We start from the raw sequence: 25873 nt of genomic DNA, 5'->3' as shown, positions 1-25873 counted from the left end.
CATTTCCACAATTTATACGACGCACGGAACTTTTTTAAGGATCTCTATTTTTTAACATAATATAGCGCTTCTCTGGTTTCCTAAGCCTCCTCGCGCAACAATTGCCTTGTTCCAAAAAATGAAGAGCCTTTCCAACATCCATGTATTTTGACGTCTTTCAATACCTTACAAAATACGACGTAATCTTCTTCGAATATACAACAGCTAAGAAGAAGCCAGCATTCAACCTACTCTTCTTCTTTATTACATCATTTAGTGCACAGTGGTCTTTTATAATATACGGCGCACCGAACTTTACATAACGTCCGCTCAGTGCTTCGTCAATTGGAAGAGTTATTATTTTTAATATATCTCTGCTCAAATTCCCACATGGTATGTACCTTTAAAAAGACTGTACTTGTGTTTACATTGTTTATGTTTTTCTTCGATATTTACGCTTTAATTTACTTCAGGCTGATGATGACCTATTACTAGGTCGAAACTAGTCCCTATGTAATTTTCATTTTGTATTGAAAAGGTGGACCAATAATAATATATTATTTTACTCTATTGTACATTGGAAGAAGACAAAATTGATATTCATCTGCCTAAAAAAGACCAGTGCGACATTTGCTGTGCATATAAAGTTGGTCAAGTAGAAGAAGAAGAATATCAAAAACACCTCCTAAGGAAAGACGAGGCTCGGGAAGCTAAGAATAAATCTAAGGAGGCCAGTACTGATTCTCATGTTGTGGTAACAATGGATCTTCAAAGTGTTCTTTTGTGTCCTAAGTTGCTAGCATCCAAGACATACTACAGACAGAAACTTCAAGTGCACAAATTCACAATTTATGATCTAGGAAACGGTGATGTTACACTTTATGTATGGCATGAGGGCAATGGTGGTGTAAGTGCAAATGAATTTACACCATGCATAGTTCATTTTATTGAAAATTTGCCACCTCCAACCAATAAGGTTACCTTAATTTCTGATGGCTGTAATTATCAGAATAGGAACAAGGTTTTAGCCAGCGCCTTAAGTAATGCCGCTAGATCTAAGAACATCACCGTGGAACAACTGTATCTGGAAAAGGGGCACACTATGATGGAATGTGATAGTGTCCATGCCACTCTAGAGCGCTACTTCTCTCCACCAATTAATTCACCCATGGATTATATAGGAAGAATGAGGCAAGCCAGACCCACAAAACCATACAATGTGAAAAGTGTCGACTTCAGTTTCTTTAAGGATTTTGAGCATAAATCAAACCTCCCATCATTACGGCCTGGAAGAAAATCTGGCGACCCTGTAGTGACAGATATCCGCCAACTGCAGTACTTACCTGATGGAAGAATAAATTACAAATTGGAACACACAGCAGAGTGGGAAGAACTTCCACAGAGGAGGAGAATGAGTTATCCAATTGGTGATCCACGCAGTTTGTACACTGCACAATTACCAATCACAATATCTAAGTTCACTCATCTGCAGGAACTGAAGCAGGTAATTGAGCATGACCACCACTCTTTCTATGATAATCTCTCTGTAAAGCCGGACAAGTGAAAAGTTCCCAGAAGAGGACAGTGATCAATTTGCACAGTATACATTTAATAAAATACAATTAGGAAGCATTGGTGTAATAAAATTCAGCTGAATAAACTGTAATGATTCATGTATTTGAGTAAAACTTCAATGTAATAAAAGCTTCATTCTTAAAGCAAAATCTCCTATGTGTAATTTCGTGGAAACCATAACCTCCTATGTGTCAACGTAATAAACAAAAATTAAATATCTGGTGAAATAATTGATATTACTGCAGTTAAACAGTACAGGGTTATAAAAAGACAGGTAAAGAAGGGAACTAGATTACTTCGATTATTATGAAGTATTATTATATGAAATAGTTTTTTGTCTCTCCTGAAAAATTTGTTATTTTGCACATAGGAGGTTTGTTCCCGGCAACGACGATATATATATGGAGGTCAAGTAAGTCATGGCAACTTTTTTTTTTCTCATGAACAGGAGACAATTACAAACCATAACTCTCATCTTTATTCTGTATTGAAAACAGCTATCTAAGTAAGATAACAGGAGACAACACGGAAAATCTAAGATATGCATTTAGAAACGTACGGTATGTACTTGCGTATGATGCTACTAGATGGTGTATGTAAACAACACTGTGGGTCTAAGCATGCCCCCAATTTCAGTGTGTGAGTGAGAGCGTCACAAAATGGAAGTCAACAAGCAGGAGCAACAATCGTATATTAAAATAGCAGTTCTCTGTGGCAAAAATGCACGCCAATGCCATGCAGAGCTACGGGAAGCATTAGGTGTGCATGCCATGCCCTATAGAACAGTGGCGAGGTGGGTGGAGATGTTCAAACGGGGGTAGAGTATCAACTGCCCAGGCCGTCCAGTGTCCATGGGGATGGGAGGTTCTTCCACACCTGCCTTATTCGCCTGATCTGAGCCCATGTGACTATGATCTAATCCCCAAAGACAAGAAGCCATTACGTGGACAACGGTTTGCTAACAAAGAGAACATCGTAACAGCATTTAGGAGAGAGGTGTCACACGTTAGCGATACACAAGCAGCGAATGGTATTCAGCGCCTGCCCCACCGCTGGCAGCGCACAGTGGAAACCTTGGGTGATTATTTCGAAGGTCTGTAACCAGTGGAGACCTATCCTTTGTACGTAGTTTTGTGTATTTGCTGCCTATACCATAATAAAACAATGTTTACCAATGGCCTGTGTTCTGTCACTTTCCTATCAGAATCTCCTGAAGTCAGAATTTGTCTTCAGGCACTATGCATAAGTACATGCCCTATATTTCCGAATGCATATCTTAGATTTTCCATGTTTTCTCCTGTTCACGAGAAAAAAAAATAGTTGCCATGACTTATGACTCGACTCTCGTGTGTGTATATATATATATATATAGTCACTCGAAAAGGAAATGAGTGGGATGGTATTGTATGTTCACTTAACTATTTTTGTGCCTCCTCTTTGTTTCTGTTATTGTACTCACAGACTGCAGGATTGGGTCCTGGCATTTAAGATTAGCCTACTTTGAACATTCAATATTATCATCGTCCTAATCATCATGTTCCAACTCCAGTTTCCTGGGTGTGGTTTACAAGCAATCACCACTTCTTCCCGTCAAAGTATAGTATCTGATCTTCTATGTCCACCCACTTGAAATTCCTCTTGCTGACCTCCAGTTTCACAATGTCCAACCATCTATTCCTTGGCCTCCCTACTGGCCTCTCCCCCATCACTTCTCTATGAAAGTAATTCCTTGCTGTTCTCGTTCTGTCCATCCTCAAAACATGTCCAAATCACTGCAGCCTGCATCTTCCTTAAAGCTTGGTAATAGTTATTTTGATGCCAGCCTCTTCCCTATTTGCTTCCTTTCTAATATTGTCTTTCCTGGTCTTTTGGTTCATTGTTCTGATGAATTTAATTTCTGTTGACTGGATTTTATCATGCCCTTGTTATGTAGAGTTTTGAGTCCATAGTTGAGAATTGGAAAGAAGTACGAGTAGGTGTGAAACATGGTCAGTTTTGCTTTCTGGGGTATTTTATCATCCCACATGTTTAATTATTATCAAAATATAATTCACCTCTCCCATCTACAGGGTAGGCCTTAAGTTGCATTAGCCCATTTGTTTCACTATAATGCACAACAATCTTAACAATGCAGGAAAGAGTTCCATACATCACTTGGAACTAGAACACCTGTCTGTGGCAATTGACACTTCGTAATCTGTTTAATGGCATTTGATTGCTGCAGTGTGGGTACATGAGAGACCCAGTGTTGGTATGATGATGAGACGTTATGAATTGCTTCAATCAATCAATCAATCAATCAATCAATCAATCAAGCAAGCAAGCAAGCAAGCAAGCAAGCAAACAAGCAAGCAAGCAATCAATCAATCAGTCAATACTGATCTGCATTTAGGGCAATCACCCAAGTGGCAGATTCCCTATCTTTTGTTTCCTAGTCTTAAATGATTTCAAAGAAATTAGGAATTTATTGAACATCTCCCTTGGTAAGTTATTCCAATCCCTAACTCCCCTTCCTATAAATGAATATTTGCCCCAATTTGTCCTCTTGAATTCCAACTTTATCTTCATATTGTGAACTTTCCTCCTTTTAAAAACACCACTCAAACTTATTCATCTACTAATGTCATTCCACGTCATCTCTCCGCTGACAGCTAGGAACATACCACTTAGTCATGCATATTGACTATGTATTGATTGGGTGAACCAAAACCTAACATTGTTTCTTAGTTTTTATATACCACTTAGTCGAGCAGCTCATCTTCTTTCTCCCAAGTCTTCCCAGCCCAATTTTTGCAACATTTTTGTAATGCTACTCTTTTGTCGGAAATCACCCAGAACAAATCGAGCTGCTTTTCTTTGGATTTTTTCCAGTTCATGAATCAAGTAATCCTGGTGAGGGTCCCATACACTGGAACCATACTCTAGTTGGGGTCTTACCAGAGACTTATGTGCCCTCCCCTTTACATCCTTACTAAAACCCCTAAACACCCTCATAGCCATGTGCAGAGATCTATATCCTTTATTTACATTCTCATTTATGTGATTATCCCAATGAGGATCTTTCCTTATATTAATACTAGATACTTCAACACACACACACACACACACACACACACACAAAACATGTAGTATCACCACCAGGCTCATCATCATCATCATCATCATCATCATCATCATCATCTTCCTTCCAAGTATTGGGCCATGTGTCCCATTACAGTCTTGCATTTTTCTTTTTGCAGGACTTGAAAGCAATCAAATGTCCTTCTGACAGGTTGCTAGCCTGAAGGAAACCAGGCTCAAGGAACACAGACAACTAAAGCAGAAAACTCATCTGTTGCTGAACAACTCAACTGGACAACCACAAATTACATTATAGGGGACACATGCGTATTCTCAACCACAGTACAGTACCACACTCAGTTTCAATGGGAAGTCATTGAAATTTTCAAGCATAAACTCAATAGAAATCAAATAGATCTCAAAAGAGATAAGGGAAGCTAAGATGGCACATGAACCAGGAACAGCTAGGGGAAAGTACAACCACCAGCTACTATAGTAAACAAACCAGTTTCAGATTGTTTGTCACAGCAAAAGTCTGAACTGAACATAGAATAGCATAACTTTCCTTCAGGATACATAATTGCAAGTTATTTAGAATACTCAAAGTAATCTTAAATGCCATAATTCAATCTTGCAACCTATAAGTACATTAAAAGAAATGGACAGGAGGCATGGAAATAGTTAAGCAAACTTCCTCCAAGTGATACCAAAGAAGTTTCATAATAGTACTTGATACTATCATTGACTTGAGCAGCCTCTCCTGTTAAGATGCTACAGCTATGAAGCTAAGCTCTGCATTCAGGAGACTAGTAGGTTTGAACTCAGCCGTCAGCTGTCCTGAGAATGATTATTTGTGATTTCCCACTTTCTCCAGGCAAATGCCAGGACAGTTCGTATCATAGGTCACAGCTGATTCCTTCCACCTCCATACTCATTTACATTCACCATCATTCACTCATCTTCATTAACTCCTCAACTGAAGTTCACATCAGAAAAGGGCAACCAGCCATAAAAGCATGCCATATAATTTCACCTCATCTCATCCCCAACCCCTGGCAGAAAACGGTACTAAGGGGTAGACACACATACACATACCATCGTTAACATCTCATGAATGCATGAGAAGAGATTCCATTTCACATTGAGTAAACATTTAAATGAGCAGTGATCGACATTATCTTTTAAATTAATTATAAATTTTCTGTCATAAATATTGACATTATTTAATTTTTCAGCTGGTTCATCGTGATTTAGCAGCCAGGAATGTGCTGGTAGGTGCAGGGAAGGTCTGCAAGATCTCTGACTTTGGCCTCACCCGAGATGTCTACGAGGATGATGCTTATCTGAAAAGAAGCAAAGGTCGAGGTATGTCGCAGGAGCTCTTGCATTATTATGTCACATAATATAGATATTACTGATACTTCTTAATTCAGATTTATCACTTTTGTCAAGTCATTCTACATACATTTATAAATAAATAAATAAATAATAATAAATCTTAAATGAATTTGGAGTTGATTTGAAACTGTTACCATTAATTAGAGCCACCCTGATTGATACAAAATCCAAGGTGAAGTTCCACGGATGTCTGTCGTATTCCTTTGACATCAAAACAGGAGTCTGACAAAGTGATGGGCTATCCCCGATACTCTTCAACTGCGCTCTTGGAAAGATCATCAGAACCTGGTGAATAAGATTACAGGAAACCAACTACAGTCCACTGAGAATAGGAACCAAATCCAAGGGGATCACAACAGACTGCTTAGTATTTGATGATGATATTGCCGTTCTCTCAAATGATGTATAAACCGCTAGAGCTCAAGTTGAAATGTTAAAGGAAATTGCCAAACAAACTGTTTTGGAAGTAATGACTAACATCAAAGAGGCCCCACCAAAACTCCATACAAAATACGGGGACATCACCCGAGTAGACAAATTCAAATACAGTACCTGGGTGAGATCATCATGAAAAATGGACTGGACAAAGAAGCACTTCAGGAACAAATACGCAAACTGAAATAGCCTACCAAACATCCCACACAATCTACAACAAAAAATGCCTTTCTCAAAACACCAAGATACGTCACTCTGAAACAGTTCTGAAGCCAGTAGTTCTATATGCAGCCGAAACCCTATCTCTATATGCCAACAAAGGACTCCTTGAAGAACTAGAGACAAAGGAGCGCAAAATTGTGAGAGGAATCTTGGGATCAAAGTACAGAAATGGAAATCATCAAAAGAGATCCAGTGAGGAAGTCTACAGCAAAATAGAGAAAATTACTGATACAATCCGAAAAAGATGGGCATGATTTTACAGTCATCTGAAAAGAATGGGCAGTAGAAAGTTAACTAAAGAGATCTTTCACTTTTTTTATTCAAACCCCAAAACCACAATTCCCTGGTTTAGAAATACCAGAGAAGACCTGCAAATGCTACATATCTCAACTGAAGACACCCTTAACAGAGATCGCTTCTGCAAGAAAATATTGATGAATGGGCTAAAGCGAGATGAGCAACCGAAGAGAAAACACGGTGCCCGTTGGACAGAGGAGCGTGAGCAGGCCCACTCGCAAAGAATGAGGGAAATTTGGGCTCTAAAGAAGACCAAGTTCAATGTCAAATGCAACAAGACTTAACGTGGTCATTGATGGCCCCAGCAAATTATATATAACATGAAAAAATGATTCAGCTTATTAGGTCGTGTTGAGTACATGGTAAATAAATAATCACAGAATAAGAATGGTTAACCGAATAACCATGGAAACTGAACCCACAACTTTCTGATTTTGCACTTGATGCTCTAGTGCTGGCCTACACAACTGGCTGATACCAGGCAGCGTGACCCTCATGCTGCCCAAGGCAAGTCCAGGACCATTTTATTCTTGCTGTGTATTTGTCTCTACAGCTACATTACTACCTTCCTCTCAGCAGTAGCACCTCCAGCCTCTCCACCAACCGAATGCAAAATCTTCTCAGTTCCTACCAAAACGTTTCTATGCTTGTACAGACCAGCTACCAAATTCTTCAGTATGTTTGGTACTAGGTACCTGTGTGTAAACAGCTGTTTTCTATAATTAAATTATGTAAAGGCCATATCCGTTCTTCCATTTCACACGTTCTTCTTGAAAACTGTCTGAGACTAACCTGTGTGTAGAACCTGACTCAAAACATTGAAAAATACATCCAACAAGAGATGCCAGACATATTAATGCTGCTCCAGCTGAATGTGACAAATTTTTTAATACTTAAATTCTGTGCCCATTTGAATTTTATTTATACTTTTATGCTTTAACAGATTCATCGACTTGTATAAATACAAGTTCATCATTTTTTTTTTTTCAATATGTCCCATGTCCATTATGTTAATTAATACGTTTGTTGTTCACATGAGTTTTCCACCGAATTTGACCTGAAAAATTGTTATTTATGGTCTTACAATCCAGTAATCAAACATACAAAATATATATTTTGTGTTGCAAACATATGTCCTGGAAACATCTTTGCAATTTGCACAGAAATGACACAGTATCTTTATTGCAAAGTCTAATTCATGTGGTGGCAGCAGGCCTGCTCTAGCGTTTAAGTTATGACGGTCTAGGTCATATTTATTTATTTATTTGATAACTTGCCTAATTGTAGAGTTGACACAAGGACACAGCTTACCATCACTGCTTAACAGGTTATAAATAATTACTGTGTAATAAATCATATTAGCATGGAATATGAAAACTTTCACATACAGTACAAAAAAGGAACTAAGAAGTTACGATGTTATTGACTGTTTAAATGGTTTTATCAAAATTAATATTGAACCATAAATGGCAGCTACTGCTATATTCTGTTAGAGAGCATCTGAGCTTCTGCCAGCATAACTGTAGAGTGTGTGCTTTGCAACTGATATGGGCCAATTAATTTTAAGAGATGTTAAGTACAGAACAAAAATAGCTAACTAGACACCAGTAGGCACCAAACCCACAACCTTAATATCTCTTCAGCATGTACTATTTGCACTCAACAGGACTTATTAAGCTGAAAATATATATCAAGTACAATGCAGATATGAAGACTAAATATCCACTTGAATAAGATCTTACCGAGCTCGATAGCTGCAGTCGCTTAAGTACGGCCAGTATCAAGTATTTGGGAGATAGTAGGTTCAAACCCCACTGTCGGCAGCCCTGAAAATAGTTTTTCGTGGTTTCCCATTTTCACACCAGGCAAATGCTGGGGCTGTACCTTAATTAAAGGCCACGGCCATTTCCTTCCCACTCCTAGCCCTTCCCTGTCCCATCGTCGCCATAAGACCTATCTGTGTCAGTGCGACGTAAAGCAAGTAGCAAAAAAATAAAATAAAAAAATAATGTCTTGGCTGCCATGTTGGAGGCATTGTTAATTCACACAATTTAGACTGCCTTAGCATAAACATTTACATTCTGTTTTAATCTACCACATGGCAGAGAAACTGGAACTCTTTTGGGTAATGAATGGTAAGATTACCAGATGTTTTTTTCACAATTTCTGGGGACAGTAATAAACACAAGTAAAAATCTACTTCTGTATTGTGCTGCATAAATAAAATAATAATCATATGGCCTCAGCAACTGTGTGCAGACATTTTAATTTGACACCATCTGGCTGTCTGCTTATCAATTTCAACGTTCTGTTTTACTCTAGGCTTACTATATGGCAGAGTAAACCAAATCTCTCTTGGAAGTCTATGACTGAGTTTTAATGAATTTGGTTGGATAAAACACCAAATGTGTCAGCAGAGTTCTTTTACATGCAGACATCATACAACATGGAGTGTCGAACAAACTTTATTCTGCCCTTCAAAAATTCGACTACCTTCGCCGGGTTTGAACCCAGTATTTTGGAATTTGGAGGCCAACAATCTACCAATGATGCACAGAGGGAGCTATCGTGCTGTATGTTAGTATACCATTCGATTACACTGCTTCATACACATTTTAAAGGATGAAAATACTACTGTACCTACATACTACTGTACTTATTTACTTAGTTCATGACTCAAAATACTTTCATTATTTTCTGTTCCCATGGTTTCTACAACAAAGATTTTCCCCACTGTTCCTGACACTAAAAGGTTGTTTGGCATAAAGAACAAAGAGCAATAAACTCATTTAGGACCTCAAGGTTGGCAGCTCTGCATTTCAACCGGCCAACCGAGAAGAGGAGGAGTGTCCACGGCTCTACCGTGGCTCAACGCCTCAGTATTTAGGAGACGGAGAGGGGTTGGTTTTCCGTAGTTTTAAATTCTCCTGCACTAAGGTGAATGCTGGGACAGTTCCTAGTATAGTCCACAGCCGCCAACCCTCTCACCTTTTCTGAGTATCTCCTTCTCCAACACAAATCTCCTGGCCTGAGAGATGGCACCACTGTCTAGGAGGCCCGCCTCCCCACTTCAGAGGAGGATTGAAAATATTTTGTAGTAGTAGTTTATACCTTGACAGAGGGAAGGGAACTCCTTCAGCATCATAACACAGAACACTTTCATTCTTCGGACATTTTTCAAATTGTAAAAACTTTTCTAATAACATACATTGCAATGCAGGTGTATGAAGTGCTTACAGACACTACAGATCACCAAAAAATAAATGGAGGTACATGCTGCAGAACTGACATTCACTGTATCTGAAAAGCACAGTGCACATGAGTGCAAGGAGTTGAGCAAAGAGATGGCAACCAGAGAGCAAAATTGAAGGGAAACCATAATACATACTGTAACCACAGAATTCTAGCACGTACACAAATAAATAAATAATAATAAATAGAATAATAATAATAATAATAATGTTGAATATTGACATAAAATGTGAATAAAGAAATAGTAAAATGATGCAGTGGCGGTGAATACACATCAGAGCATGGAAACGTGATGGATAACTATCAATACCAGTACTCAAAATTAAATCAAATACAAGGGAACATTTACAGGCCTAAAAATGACAACTAAGAGAGGAGAGTGGAAGGTGCTGGAACCCTATGAGGTCCATGGAAAGGTATGACGTTATGGGGGAGAAAAAACTTACAATCATCACCTCGAAACTCATCATATTAACATAATCCAAACCAACATTACAAGAAACATGATCATGATGTAGCAACTGATACTTATGCACAAATGAAGGGTGTTTAAAAGACTTTAACCAAATACAGTTCCACGACATGGAATCAAGACATACTTAAGTAACTTAGAGAAAATTTGATTTAACAATAGAAAGGTGATGCTACATTACAATGTAAAGTTTTAAATGAACGTAAGTGATAGAACTGAAATTACGGCAATGGAAATCTAGGGTAAACTCGGACACGCTAAATTTAAAACTTTGAAAATGACATTAAGCAAGGAAATACCAAAATACCAAAGTAATTAAATTAAATCAAACAAAACTAGAAAACACTGAGAATAACAGTGAAATAACACTTACCAACAAAAACTGGAGTTCCCGAGGGGTGGCCCCGAGCGCACGTGCTCGCTAGGGCGGTCGGATGTAAATGACGCTGAGCACACGCATCATTTTTCCGAAGCCGGCAGAAGACCGGGAATAGCCCGATCACAATTAACCAATAAGAAACAATTTCCACTAGGTTCCCTATCTTTTTGCCAATAGGAAATCTCGTTATTCTAGTGAATGAAATTGCATCACCATATATGGTCATATTAAGATAGTTACTCGAGATTTCCTATTGACACACATATTTCAACAGCAATAACTGCACATGCGGTATAGGATGTTTCACAACTAAAGCACCTTTACATTTTCATCAGATTACAATTTTGACATACAGAATTACAAAAATTAATTTTCAAATAATTCTTTAAGAAATTCTTCAAGTTAAAACGTCCCAAGTGTCTTTTCCTCATGCTTGCTGACATTAATGTAAATGATCAATTACATAAAATTTACATACAAAAAAAATCACTGTTTGCATCTAGCAATGTTCATACTGTTCAATATATCTTGCCTATTGCCTGAAAGAAAAATTATTACACACATATTTAAATTAATATTTCTTGCAGTTACATAAAATAATTCCAGTAGAGTCCAGTGTTCCAACCAAAAAAGAAATCCTTCAGACACGTTAAATAAAAAACTTTAAAATTATATTTCCCATAGTTCCAGTTCTTTGTCTTACCACACACTACACATACTACTCATGTACTGTGATGAGTTAAGAAGTTGTAGAATGTTATTGTTCATAAATGAAATGTCGTATAGCTTTTAGTGCCGGGATATCCCAGGATGGGTTCGGCTCGCCAGTTGTAGGTCTTTCTATTTGACACCTGTAGGCGACCTGCGCAGCGTGATGAGGATGAAATTATGATGAAGACAACACATACACCCAGTCCCCATGCCGTAAGAATGAACCAATTAAGGTTAAAATCCCCGGCCCGGCCAGGAATCGAACCCAGGACCCTCTGAACCAAAGGCCAGTACGCTGACTGTTCAGCCAACGAGTCGGACATTGTTCATAGAGAACCCTTACTATTAATCCGGGAATTTCTGTGGACAAGTAATTAAATCTGGGGACATTACATGGACAAATTTCCTCCAGGGACAAAAAGTTAAATTTGGGGACTGATTCTGGAAAATAGAAAAGTATGACTGGAATGCCATCCCCTCTTAAGGTAACTCTTAAGGTAAACAGGAAGAATTTGGAACCTTCAAAGAATGAAGGTACTTACAAGAGAAGGGAAGGGCAATGAAGGGTTCAAAGACGAAAATCTTCTTCTTCTTATTCTTCTTCTTCTTCTTCTTCTTCTTCTTCTTCTGCTTCTTCTTCTTCTGCTGATTCTTGTCATTGTTGTTTCAGTTTTGGAGCCAGACATCAGTGGTCTACCAGCTCCTCACTTGCCTTCTGTCTTTCCTTGTTTGCAATATGAGTTGTAGAAGCCTATGCTATCTGCCTCGTAGAACATGGCCTAAAGAAGCTGTTTTCCTGGCTTTGATGATGTTCGCCAGCTCATGCTCACCTCTAGCTCTCCTTAACATTTGACTATTGGAAATCTCTCCAGGTTATTCTGAGCATTCTCTTATGTAACCACATTTTAAAGGCCTCTATTCTTCCTAGACCTTTCATATCTAATACCATTTGGGTCATAAAAGAACTAAAGAAAGGTCAGATAAAAGGTAAAAGTAAACAAGAGTTAACCACAGTAGATCAGATAAGGATGAAAGCGAGGAGCCTGGCATCAGTGAGAGGAAGCAATGCAAGACTTTGCTAGGGGAACCGTGGTTGCCATCACATGCTCTTAAGTTGGGAGACTCTGGTTCCCCTTACAGTCATCTTTTATAAGGGGCAGTCAAATAAAAACTGAACACCCGTCTTAACACACATCCCACGCGTAAGGTGGCAATACTGCTGTTATATATCGATACTGCCATCACTGTGGTAGGAGAACTGCAAAGTGACAACTCACAGGTGCACGCAGTTGTTGAGTCACGTCTTTGTTGTTGCGTGGACTGGTCTAGTGTGTTCATCCAGCTGTAGAAATGGAGGCAAGCAAAGAAGAACAGAGAAGTGTGGTTCGTTTTCTGGTGGCTTAGGGAGCTGGAGTACGCAAAACTCACCATCGTATGTCTGCTGTGTATGGCGAACACTGCATGTCCATGATGAATGTGCGCAAGTGGCATTGGAGATTCCGAGAAGAGCGCACATCGCTGCAAGACGATGCATGCCCAGGACAGGTCCATCGAGCCATTACTCCTGATGTGATAGGACAGATTAATGGCCTTATCCAGGGAAACCAACGAATCAGGGAGGAAGAAATACATTCGTGCATGTCGGTTTCATTCGGACGAGGAAGTGCAGGAATGGCTGCAATTGTGGATCTGTCAGCGACCTACCTCCTTCTACAAAACTGGAATTGATCGTCTCGTCTCCCAGTGGGATAAATGTATTAACGCTTTTGATAATTACTTTTGAATAAAACCATTCCATGGTCACGTTGTAGCAGTTGTTTGGTTTTCATTTGACTGCCCATTATACATCAAGCAGGGGATACAGTGGATGTATTCTTCCACCCTCTCCCATAGAGAGTCACAAGTAAGTGATAGGTAGCCATCACAACACCACCAACCTGTGCTTTCAAAATGAAAGTCTGAAGACACAACAGATATACATATTAAGTCCAATATTAAAAAAAAGATAGGAATAAATAATGTGATTTTTTTTTAATGAGACATCAGTGTGGGAAATGGGAGCAACAGAAAGAGGAGACAAGGACAAATATGAAAACACAAAAGGAAAATTTCCACATCTTCATATATATGGGATCTCCCCTCATCAATTCCAATTCTTTTACATCTGTTTCTTCTCTGTCCTTGATGAGCTCATTTCTACTTCTAGCTTCATCAGTAGGATTGGCTTGGTGTTGACAGATCTTCCATTCTTAATTTCCAGACAAATAATATACAGTGCTCATCAACAGGCATTCCTCCGGTTAGGTTATTTATTGCATACTCTTTGCTATCACTCGCCTTCAAAATTAAAGTTTAGCTCATGGAAAAATAAAACTCATATTCATCAGTAATTCATCTATTTATAATCATACAACACAGCAATCTGAAAATTTACATGTCCGAGTTGTACTTCCTCTTAAAACAATAATCACCACCATCACCACAATAAATCCAGTGAAGTGTGGAACTAATGGCGTATTATGTAAGACTATAATAGCATTTAATTATATTCCAGACTCAATGAAAGCTTGTCTGAATTTCAGTAAATTCAAAAGAAATATTAAAAAACATTTATGGACAAAATTTAATGTTCTTGGATTTAGTCTGTTTAAAGGAACTTATTAGGTTTCATTTTGAGCTATATCATTCTGTTTATATAAACTTGTAAACAACAATTATTGTATCCATGAAAAATGTTGTATTTTAGATTTAAAGTATTATAAATTTTTATAATCTCCGTATTATAATTCAGTTTTTATTAATATTGTAACTGCGCCAGCTCTTTAATGTACTGCCTCACTATGAGCATTAACTCATGGGATTTTGAAACAATAAAATAAAGTAAAGTGTAGAATAAGAAGAAAATCAGATAAAGACAGGAAAAGGGACAAGACCAAGAAAAAGATGAATACAGGTGATGGAAGACCAGAAACATAGACTGTATGACTTGTTGTGTCACAACATTACATAGATGTACTGTACAACCTTCTCGTGTCTGGCCCTGTGGCTAACTGGTTTGGTTTAAAGGGTCCTGCTTTGATTTGATTTAACCTTCATTGGTTAATTCCTCTGGCTCAGGAACTGGGTGGTATACCATCTTCAACATAATATTTTATCCTAGACAGGGCCTCATACTCACAGAACCACAGGTTACCCATAGGCAACAACATAAAAGACTTGCACTAGGCCTCTCCAAAAGCCATATGCCATTATTAATAACCAACTTATGTGCACATTTTCATTTTGAAGCAAAGAAATTTCAATTTTTCATTCTTTGATAGCTTATAAAATACTATCCAAACCAAACCAAACCAAACCAAACCCCATCGCATAACAGCCCTGAAGGACTTAGGCCAGCCAAGCGACCATTGCTCAGCCTGAAGGCCTGCAGATTAAGAAAAAAATACTATCACATTTTCTAAGAAATGGACATATCCATTCTCTTTTAAACATGCAGTGACCTCATACAAGGATTCTATATTTTTTGAAAATCTAATGGTGATCATTGAAAAGAACCTATATTTATACTATAATAAAATATATTTACCCACCAATTACATATTAGTATATGTGACATAGATAAAACAACCATTCAAAACGTCACCACAATGTTTCATCCTTCCATCCCTTGGATTTAGGTGTAACTAGTAACAGACCTCACTTGAAGTCTGAAGTGAAGTGTGCCAAGCTAAGTGGCTCAGACAGTAGAGTGATGACCTTCTGAGCCCAATTTGGCAGGTAAGAGCCTAGCTCAGTCTGGTGGTGTTTGAAGGTGCAAAATATGTCAGCTTCATGTCAGTAGATTTACTAGCATGTTAAAGAACACCTGCAGGACAAAATCCTAGCACCTCAACATCCAAAAACTGTAAAAGTAATTACCGTAATAACCTTATTATGAAGTGAAGTGTGAAGTTATTATTTTGTATGCACTCTTGAAGGGAAGTATCAAAGGGCACATATTAGGGACCTTGCATGAGGTTTTTACACACAAGATTATTAATATTGCTAGTAAATTTGTATCCTTATGATTTCCCATTTCAACAGCCTTGTTATTGTCCAGTCTCCTGCTATAATGTTGAGTGGTAATCTTCACTTGTGAAGGAAATTCAGAGGTTGCTAGATTATTTGAATACTGCAGTAAGCTAATCTGTATTGTTGTAGTTCCTGTGAAGTGGATGGCCCTGGAATCTCTTGCTGATCACATGTACACCAGTAAGTCTGATGTTTGGAGTTTTGGTGTGCTTATGTGGGAGCTGGTGACATTGGGAGCATCACCCTACCCAGGTGTAGCTGTCCACAACCTCTTTCACCTTCTGAGAGCAGGCTATCGGATGGAGAGGCCTGAAAACTGCTCTAGTCAACTGTAAGTAACTAACATCAGTAAAATTATAGATTGAGACACAGTAGTTATATATCGACCCATATAGATTTAACCCTCAGCTGGTTAGATACATCTGTGTGATGGCTGCCAAACTTCCCCATACCCACTCTGTCCCCTTCCGGATTCCTACTGAATTTATAGCTATTTATATTACCATGTGATAAGGAAAATTGTTGAAGGTAAAGGATACTCAATGAGTGTTTGAACTCTCTCTGGAAGTGTTTGTATACCATAAGTCATTGTAGTATCAGCATAAGGTGCTTTTTGAGTTTTTCTTCATTTTCTGATGTCACCAGGATGTCATCAATGAAACAGTCGACAAAGTCCAATTCCCTATGAACCTAATCCGTTGTATCGTTGAAAGGTCTGGCATATGTTTCTAAGGCCAAATGGAAGATGAAGGAGCTCGTATAGTCCAAATGGTGTGATAACAGCTGTTTTTAGAACATCATCTCAGGAATGCTCAACTTTAATTTGTGAATGGGCTGAATGGCAGATTCCTAAATGAACTGCCGGTGACATTATTCTTCTCCCTAACGCACAAATACATCCACACGCCCAGGTCCTCCTTCTTCAACAACCACCGGTTAATCAAACAACCTCTCACATGGCTATTCAACAGTAGAAGTAATAACCTGACACACAACACAAAACAAAATGAAAAAACAAACAAAGCTCTATAACTTGGGATAAACTTACCAATTAATGAAAGGTCTGAGCCTTTGCTTGAAGTGAGAGTGTTGAAATGTCTGGAGATAGATTTGAAACAGCCACACTCAGAATGGAATGTAGCGGGTTTGACTGGGAACATAATTTTGACTTTGTAAACTTCATTTTTGAAAATGTTTGTTCACAGATGTAAGTACTCGCAAGTGCATACAAGTATTTGCTCACAAATTTTAAGAGAGCCAGAAAATTTTCATTACTAAGCACCCTGTAAAAGTTAATAAGATTTCCCTCTGTGAACTTGTTCTTTACTTGGCAACAACACTGAAGTTCAATTAGCTGCAGCTGTAATTACAAGAAATGAAAGCAGAAAGTTTAGTCCTTACCTGGCTTTAAAATGGGAATCATTATGCATCTTAGAACTTTCCTACAGCCCAATAAAAGAAACATCATGTCAAAAAAGAAAACTACGAATAATATGCTTTTATCTCCTTTCTATGAAAATTACAACAAAGTTCTTATTAACTAGGTTTTATGGTATCTACAAAAAATATAAACTGAAACACATTATAAAAACTTAGCCAGGGGATACATAAAATAAGTTTGTGGGCTGTATGTTGAGCACCCCTGATATAGAAGTATCAGGATATGGTGGTAGGCTCTAATCAAGTCTATTTTGGAGAAAATTTGTTTGCCATGTAACTGTGTATTGAAGTCTTTAAGATTAGGGAATCAATACCTGTCTGGTTTTGTGATATTGTTAACATCATAATGGTCTGTATGGGTTTCAATTACAGTTATGCAGTTGATTTTCTGAAAAGTCACATTGTATTATCATAATTTCAGACACAGAGTGATTGAATTCCCCTACTCTCAATAGACTCAGGCTACCTTTGCTGTGATACTCTGTATGTAAATCAAATTTCTTCAGTAATAAACATATATTTATAAGGAAAAAGGAGAAAAACAACAACTTACTATGTAGGCTTATGTGGATAGAGCTCACACAAGAGAAACACATAGGTACAAAACTTGCAGCTCCAGTCTTCTATGTCTCTCATCCTTACCTCACACTCATGATCTTCCAAAAATCCTCACTGTACATTCAGGTTTCTTACAAACTTCAAACACATTCTCACCTGCTATAAACCATACCAATCCACCTTCTAGCTCTTTCCCCTATGAACATAATTGCTGCAAGATCTGCCATCTACATATACCTAGCACCGCTAAGAAGTCTTACAATATACAAGATCGCCTTGACAGCACTTTATCCAGCATTATCTACCAGCTTTAATGCAGACTGTCCCCGGCTTTCTACAATGACTTAACTACCACCACCCTAGCTAAATGAATATGTGGCCATCGCAATACAGGGTCATCAAGAAAGAATACCCATTTTTTTTTTTTTAATGCTGCTTCATTTTGGATGTAACTTATAACTGTTAGGTTCTTCAGTCTGCTGAAACAAATTTACTCAGTGGAAGGTAAAGTGATACAGAAGACTGGGTGAGTTGGCTGTGCGGTTAGGGGTGCGCTGCTGTGAGCTTGCATCCAGGAGATAGTGGGTTTGAACTCCACTGTTGGCAGCCCTGAAGATGATTTTCCATGGTTTCCCATTTTCACACCAGGCAGATTCTGGGGCTGTACCTCATTTAAGACCACGGCCGATTCCTTCCCACTCCTGGGCCTTTCCTATCCCATTGTCGCCATAAAACCCATCTGAATCAGTGCGGCGGGAAGCAAATTGTAAATAAATACATAGTAAAAGTAATACAGAAGTTCGTTGGGATCTCTGGTGATGAGTTTGAAGGCCGTTGGTGGTGCTGTTATCAACTTGAGCGCATCAAAATGGAGAGTGATGATTCACATCAGTACTGAGAACGTGTGTGTAAAGTTTCATGACATTAGCTGCAATGATGCCGAAGCATATTGACCCATACAGGGAGGGCTACATAACGGCCTTTTCTGATGCTAAAAATAGCTATTCTACAATTCAAGGAATGTGCAAGAAGCATGATTTCTTGATGTCAAAGAACAAGTTCAGTGCTGTATTGAATAAAAAAAGGCAAATCCCAACTGGGATTAATTCTAGAGGGAAAAAAATAGGTGATACATGACCAGCCACCAACCGGACACTAGAAGTGGTGAGGAAAGTGAAGGCCCTTGTCTCGGGTGTAGAGATGCTATATCACCAACCTAAGAAAAGAGGATCACCAACCAGAAAAACAGATGACTCAGTCAACTGATGGAATCATTGCATCTTAATCACTTTTATCAGCTTCACATTCATCACAGACCATTGGCCTAGCACCTTTGTCATTAATGTTTTTTCTTTCTGTGCCTTTCACACTTTTCTGAAGATGAAATCTTCTGTAAAAGTATTTTGTTCTCCAACAAATAGTGGTGAAACTGGATGCAAATGAAATGTTTGAAGTTATACTGTAAACACACTACACTGTTCACAGTCTCAATTGTGAACCTGTTTCTGTCCTTGGTCCACTGTGAATTAAGTAATGAAAATATTTGCTCTGTGTTTGCATTATGATTTGGAATACAAAAGAATAATTTGTATTTATGGCAAAATAATAATAAATTAAACTTTCAGAACTCAATTTATACTCACTTTATGTACAGGCAACCTCTAAACAATGCTGATTTAGAGAGAAAATGGAAGCAAACAATAGTCAAACAAAAAGTGCTGCCTATTTAATGTGACGATAACCGGGCAAGTTGGCCATGCGGTTAGAGGCATGCAGCTGTGAGCTTGCATCTGGGAGATAGTGGGTTTGAATCCCATTGTCGGCAGCTCTAAAGATGGTTTTCCGTGGTTTTCCATTTTCACACCAGGCAAATGCTGGGGCTATACCCTAATTAAAGCCACAGCTGCTTCCTTCCAACTCCTAGCCCTTTCCTATCCCATAAGTTGATAGTGTGTGTCCAACCGCATTTAGTACAATATTAGTTGGCTGGAGGAAATACTTAACTAGTCTTTGTCCAAGTTTTTAATCCATGTACATTTTTAACAGTTTTCCATTGTACTTGTTGAATACATTTTTAATATTGAAGCTATGTACATTTTAACGTAAACTCCCATTGTATTTGTTGACTGTGTTTTATCTTAGATTTTTATGTATCACTGTTTTTGTCGTATGTCTTTCTTCTTTGTTATTTTGCTGATGATAACCTCTAAGCCAGGTCGAAACATGTCCAGGGTATTTTAAACAACTATGTAACTTTTAAACAGACCATTTAATAAATGGCAGAAATGTACTGATTAGGTGGACCTAATATAATTGAATTCTTTTAGAATTTCGTCTTAGCTATTATTACTGTTAAATTTTGTGAACACCCAATTTTCTACTTGATGATCCAACCCTGCCCATGTATTTCTCTTATGTATAATCCATCCTCACGTGCCTACGTGCTAAGTCACTGCTCCCCACCTGTTTTACTCTTGTAAGCTTATGAATGGGCCCAGCCTTTTACTATGCACCATTTTCTTTTATTACATGGTTCCTTTTTCAGATATCGTGTCATGCGATCATGTTGGAATGAAGATGCTAGTGACCGGCCATCTTTTAAGGAACTGACTCGCATCTTTGAAAGGATGTTGGAGGATGGAGTTGAATACCTAGACCTCAATCCTCGTATTGTACATAACAGAACCTATTTTACATCATTATCAAGCTCTCAGGATATATTAGGTATGTATTCATCCTACTCTACTGTTTTCAAAGACTAGTGCCTTACTTTGGTGACCTAAAGTACTATATTGTAGAAAATGTCAGTGAGCATTGTCTTAGAAAGAGAATTCATCAAAGAAGTTTACCACATCAGCATTCAGTTATATCCTACTTCCTTAAGTTGAATGCCAGTCAATTTTCTAAAACCTTCCCATTGGACTGTGCTATAGTTTTCTATCAATATCTTCTTAAATGTACGACACTGAACTGAAATGAAAATATGTGGGGGGTTTTTCTGACCACCATGCTCCCGTCATGAAAATGTTCCGATGGGATCAGCAGTCCTGCATAGCAGTCTGGACAAATCCTTATTCTTATTCCCACCCTAGACATACCAAACTTTCTGTAGCTTAAGTTATTTCCATTTAGCAGCAGTTAGTTCAAAATGAAATTTTGGTATTACGTTTTTTGAAGATATTAGCAATACTGTAGATGTTTTCATTGAAGGTAAAGGTGGAGTAAGCAACTGGTTTAGAATTATCTTTTAGGAGTGTTGTTTCTGGACGGTGTTTAAATTTGTTAATTATTCGTTCAATAAAAGATCTGTTAAAACCATTGAATTTGGCGATGGAGCAGACGATATTCAGTTCTTTATTTAAGTTATCGTTGGACAGGGGTATTTTGAAAGAGCGGTTAACCATACTGTTGTAAGAGACGTTACAATAGAAGCTTGGAAGTATTACATAACTCCAATTCAATAAACAAAAGTAATGTCTTTTCAAAGTCAGGCATATACCGGTTTAAATGCAATAACTGTAACTCCCTTTACACAGGACAAACTGGTCACAGCTTCAAAATTAGATGCCCTGAACACGTTAATGCAATAAAATATAACAGGTTTTTGGCATCAGGGCAACATATGCATGACATAAAACATAGTTTTTACTACGATAGACCAAGATATCCAAATTCTCAGCACCCTAAACAAAGGCCCTCTCCTAGATATCACTGAAAACCGTTTTACACACCTTGATCAGTTTTTCAACCCCAACCTTATCCTGAATGATATTTCTGAGAAGCCAAACACCCTTTTTGACTTCCTCATCCCAATTTTGAATAACCTCAAGTTGACAAGTAGTCAATCGATCTTTCACGTCTTACACAACACTTTTTCACGCTACTTGCCCCTTCTGAAAAGCCCCCCTGATCCACATTAGACAATCCCCTCCCTCTCTGCTATCCCCTCACAAACTCTCCTTTATCCCTCCCCCACATCAACTTATTTCTTACTTCCTTATTTGCTTCACATTTTGCTTCCCCTACACATGTCAATCACCATAGCATGCTGATAAAGATAAGCCTCATAATTTAATTTGTTCTAAATTTCTTACCCCTTCTTTCATTTCTATTTAAGTCTCCTTTTCTTTAGGCTTCATATATCCACATCGAACTGAGAAACTTAAGTCCTACACTGTGTCCTAGGACTTCATGTATATCACTTTCCACTCTTCAATGTACCGATAAAACAAATGCCTATAAGACCTTGCTTAGCAACAACTGTACACAAACTACATCTCTCAATATTTTATATTGGATCCAGCTGTTTAACTCATTATTTACCATCAATTCAATATTTTTTCACATGATTACAGCACAGCAGGAATATACAAGACTGTCGCATTACAAATGAACTTCAACTGAATTTACTTCTCCATAAAAAGTGGTTAAGTGTAAGAGAGGGCCAAGAGCCCTAACTTCGCCACCTACAAAGGCATAATAAATAAATAAAAAATAAATAAATAAATATTTCTACATACATCCTTTCGACTGTGAATAACATCTTATATTTGTTATGTATGCTTATAATTGTTTATGATATAGTCCTTTTGCCCAGTTCTCTTAATTGGCTGATGATGACACTTTAAATTTGTCAAAACTGGTCCCAAGTTAACATGTTGCAACTTAATTTTGGTACAATTTAATAACAGTATATTGAAAAGGTGGAACCCCTATACTTGCTTTCTAGTATTGTTATTCTGTGCTCGTTTACAACCACCTACAGCATAGCTTCAACCCTCATTTCTCAGATATCTCACTCCATACATGACAACTGCAAAACACTGGGTGAGTTGGCCATGCGGTTAGAGGCGCGCGGCTGTGAGCTTGCATCCTGGAGATAGTGGGTTCAAATCCCACTGTCTGCAGCCCTGAAGATGGTTTTCCATGGTTTCCCATTTTCACACCAGGCAAATGCTGGGGCTGCACCTTAATTAAGACCACGGCCACTTCCTTCCAACTCTTAGGCCTTTCCTATCCCATCGTCACCAAAAGATCTGTCTGTGTCAGTGCGACGTAAATCCACTAGCAAAAAAGAAAAAAACTGCAAAACAAGCAGTCAGTCTTAGATGATGTTAATATTGCTATATGTAACAAACTGACTAATTCACATCACTGAATGAGAGGCATTTTACAGAGAAAAATTTACAGTTCTAGTCCTTTGGACATGTTGAAACTATTCCTTCACAAAATGTGGAAAAGGGAACTTTTAGGACATGAAGGAGAAGTAAACCATGAGATTCCTTATAATGTACACAATATTTAATACTATAATTATATACAAATAAGTACATCTTTTATCAGATGCATTTCAGTTTCTTTCTTTTCAAATGATTTAGCTTGCTTCTCGAACTCCTCACTAATGATGTCTAAAAGCGTTGATGTTTTCTTCAGTTGCCGGGCTCTTGATTGATACATCTTGAACATACGATTTATTTTGTTTGAGTACTGGTACAAGTATTGCTCTGTGAGTGTTGAAGTATAATTTCAAGTGGGGTCATCTTGCTGAAAACTATATCAAGACTCATTCTGTTGCGAGTACTGATCCCCAAGTGTTTACTAGTATACATTAAATGATGCTTCTTGTGTAAATAATTGATTGTTCATCAATTGTGTTTGTTAATCGCTCTACTATCATGACATCTTCACCTGAACGAGCCACTTGACCCTGGTTCATCACTATATTTAACCACTTAATGCTTTTCCACTTTTCTAACTTATTATATGCAGCCAAACAACATTTACATGTTTGCTGCTTAATGGTGCACGACATACTGACATGATTCATAATTAGATAACATAACCTCAGACTCATTGGTTGACCAACTCTATCACTAGTAACGCTATTGTCATATAATACATGACCCCCTTCAAACCGAACTGGAGACTAGTTTTGTGAAATTCAAAAATCTGGCACACAATTTATTTTAACAAAGGATCAGTCTATTTATTGACATATTTAAAATGAACATTGGATAATAATTGTGAAACAACTTCATTTTTAAAATGTGCCCTTTCTTTATGGATTTTTCATGGATAATATTTGGACCCAATATTATTTCTAAAATTTCCTCTTTCCATTTGATAGAGCTCTCTGAAACATGTGATTTGCTACCTTCACAATTTCTCTATTTTCAATACTTCAGTCACAATTGAGTGAAATAGCTTTACTTTACATTTTTGCTAAAGTGAGGCCCTACACTCTGTGATCTAAGAAACATTTTCAATGCTAAAATCCAACCGAGCAAATTGGCCTTGCAGTTAGAGTCGCATAGCCATGAGCTTGCAATCGGGGGAGCGGGGGGGAGGGGGTTCGAATCCCATCGTCGGCAGCCCTGAAGATAGATTTCCATGGTTTCCCATTTTTACACCAGGCAAATGCTGTGGCTGAACCTTAATCCAGCCAATGGTTGCTTCCTTCACAGTCCTAGCTAGCACTTTCCTATCCCATCATTGCTATAATACCTGTCCATGTTGGTGAGGTGTAAAACAAGTAATAAAAAAAAAGGAAATTTTGATGCCATTCTTTGTAGTTTGTGTCTGGAGTTGATCGATCTGCTCTGCATCTATATCTAGAGAATATTGTGTATTACTACCAGACAAATAATTCATAGAACATTACTAACGGTTATTTTATTTTGTATGTCAACAGATGATGATGACCTTGGCTATGGAAACCTCAACATCCTCCCAACAGATTCTGTTAACTACTTGACACATCATCAGCGACAATTACAGTCCAGCAGTAGCAGAATGCCGCTTCTATCAACAGGTGATGAAGAGCAGAGATTACTGATGCCTCCAGTTGATATCAACAAGATTTCAAGCCAGACTGATAGTGAGAAGCAAGAGGAATCTCCTAGAGTAGGAAATGCATATTTAAGTCCAATTCGCCAACCAAGTTCATTAAACAGAATTTCAAATGACTCTTCTGTGGTGAATCCTTCAACAGCGAGTTTATCACAGTCTTATATAAACATGACTGTTGGACAACCAAAGAGAGGCTCCTCTCAAGATTTGCTTGTGAGTACAAGTCCAGTCACTTCCAAGGTAACAACGCCTTTCTGAAGTGATAAAGTGACCAAATACTGACAATCAACACATTATTCCTAATCTCCTGAATTAATGTAGATGGAGAGATTATGGAAATGATTTTTATACTTTGCCATAGTACAGCATGTTGTGCTCTATGGTACAGTAATCACCATTCTTTGATTACCTGATTCTGAGGCATTGATCTTGAAAGACATTATGTTCAAGTGTGAACTTGAAGCTTCAAGAGATAATTGCAGCAGTTAAAATACCTGTGCAATATTATTTGTAAATTGAAACAATGATACAGCATAACATGTTCAGATTGTAATCATTTTTTACCTGATTAAAAAATAAAGAGTAAATCATACCTGAGGTGCTGAGAGCCAAAGTAACTTAGGTTCCTTAAAACTTATTTTGAAAAAAATGACCTCAAAGTTGTACTCTTACAGATAGTCTGTATTTAATTAACCATTTCATACAGTAAGTTAGGCTATCTATCATTCAGCTAACAAAAATGATGAATGGTGGATAATAAATATGGTACCTACAGGGCTTTATTTTTAACACTCACTTGACTGATGCGTTTGTCTCTCCACCACCAAGCATGCATGCACTCTTGGACTCCCTTCAAATACTGTGTATACAATACAATCTTACCTTATAAGTGATGCTGGAAGTGTCTCACTGGATGGGGTTGCACATGGAGATGCGCTGCTGTAATGAAAGCATCTTTGCAAATGAACAATCCAGGGCTTCGGCCTTCGATTGAGCCCGCACCATCGCAGCCTACAGACTGGCTTTCAAGGATAAAACTGGTGCTATCACATGTCCGACAGTAGAGAATGAAAATGCTCTGTCATCCACCAGGAATTAAAAATAAAGGCCTGTACATTTCATCCATTTATGACTGTTTTAAGTGAAGATAAGATTATACTAGATAGGAGCTGTCC

The 25873-nt window shown here is 38.0% G+C and overlaps 1 protein-coding gene across 1 annotated transcript in view; it reads left to right on the top strand.

The window, feature by feature from the left end:
- Window positions 1-25424, top strand: part of LOC136857115 (proto-oncogene tyrosine-protein kinase receptor Ret) — a 142672-nt gene extending 117248 nt beyond the window's left edge. Inside the window, exons 11-14 of the mRNA XM_067135521.2 lie at window positions 5850-5979; window positions 15981-16182; window positions 20395-20573; window positions 24541-25424. Coding sequence (XP_066991622.2) covers window positions 5850-5979; window positions 15981-16182; window positions 20395-20573; window positions 24541-24956 — 927 coding nt within the window. The 3' untranslated portion in view covers window positions 24957-25424. The remainder of the gene's footprint in view (window positions 1-5849; window positions 5980-15980; window positions 16183-20394; window positions 20574-24540) is intronic.
- Window positions 25425-25873: the final 449 nt, after the last annotated feature.

This window comes from Anabrus simplex, chromosome 1, assembly GCF_040414725.1.
Source record: "Anabrus simplex isolate iqAnaSimp1 chromosome 1, ASM4041472v1, whole genome shotgun sequence".
NCBI classification, from domain to species: domain Eukaryota; kingdom Metazoa; phylum Arthropoda; class Insecta; order Orthoptera; family Tettigoniidae; genus Anabrus; species Anabrus simplex.
Note: the sequence above shows the minus strand (reverse complement) of the source record. Positions and strands in the feature narration are given on the sequence as shown.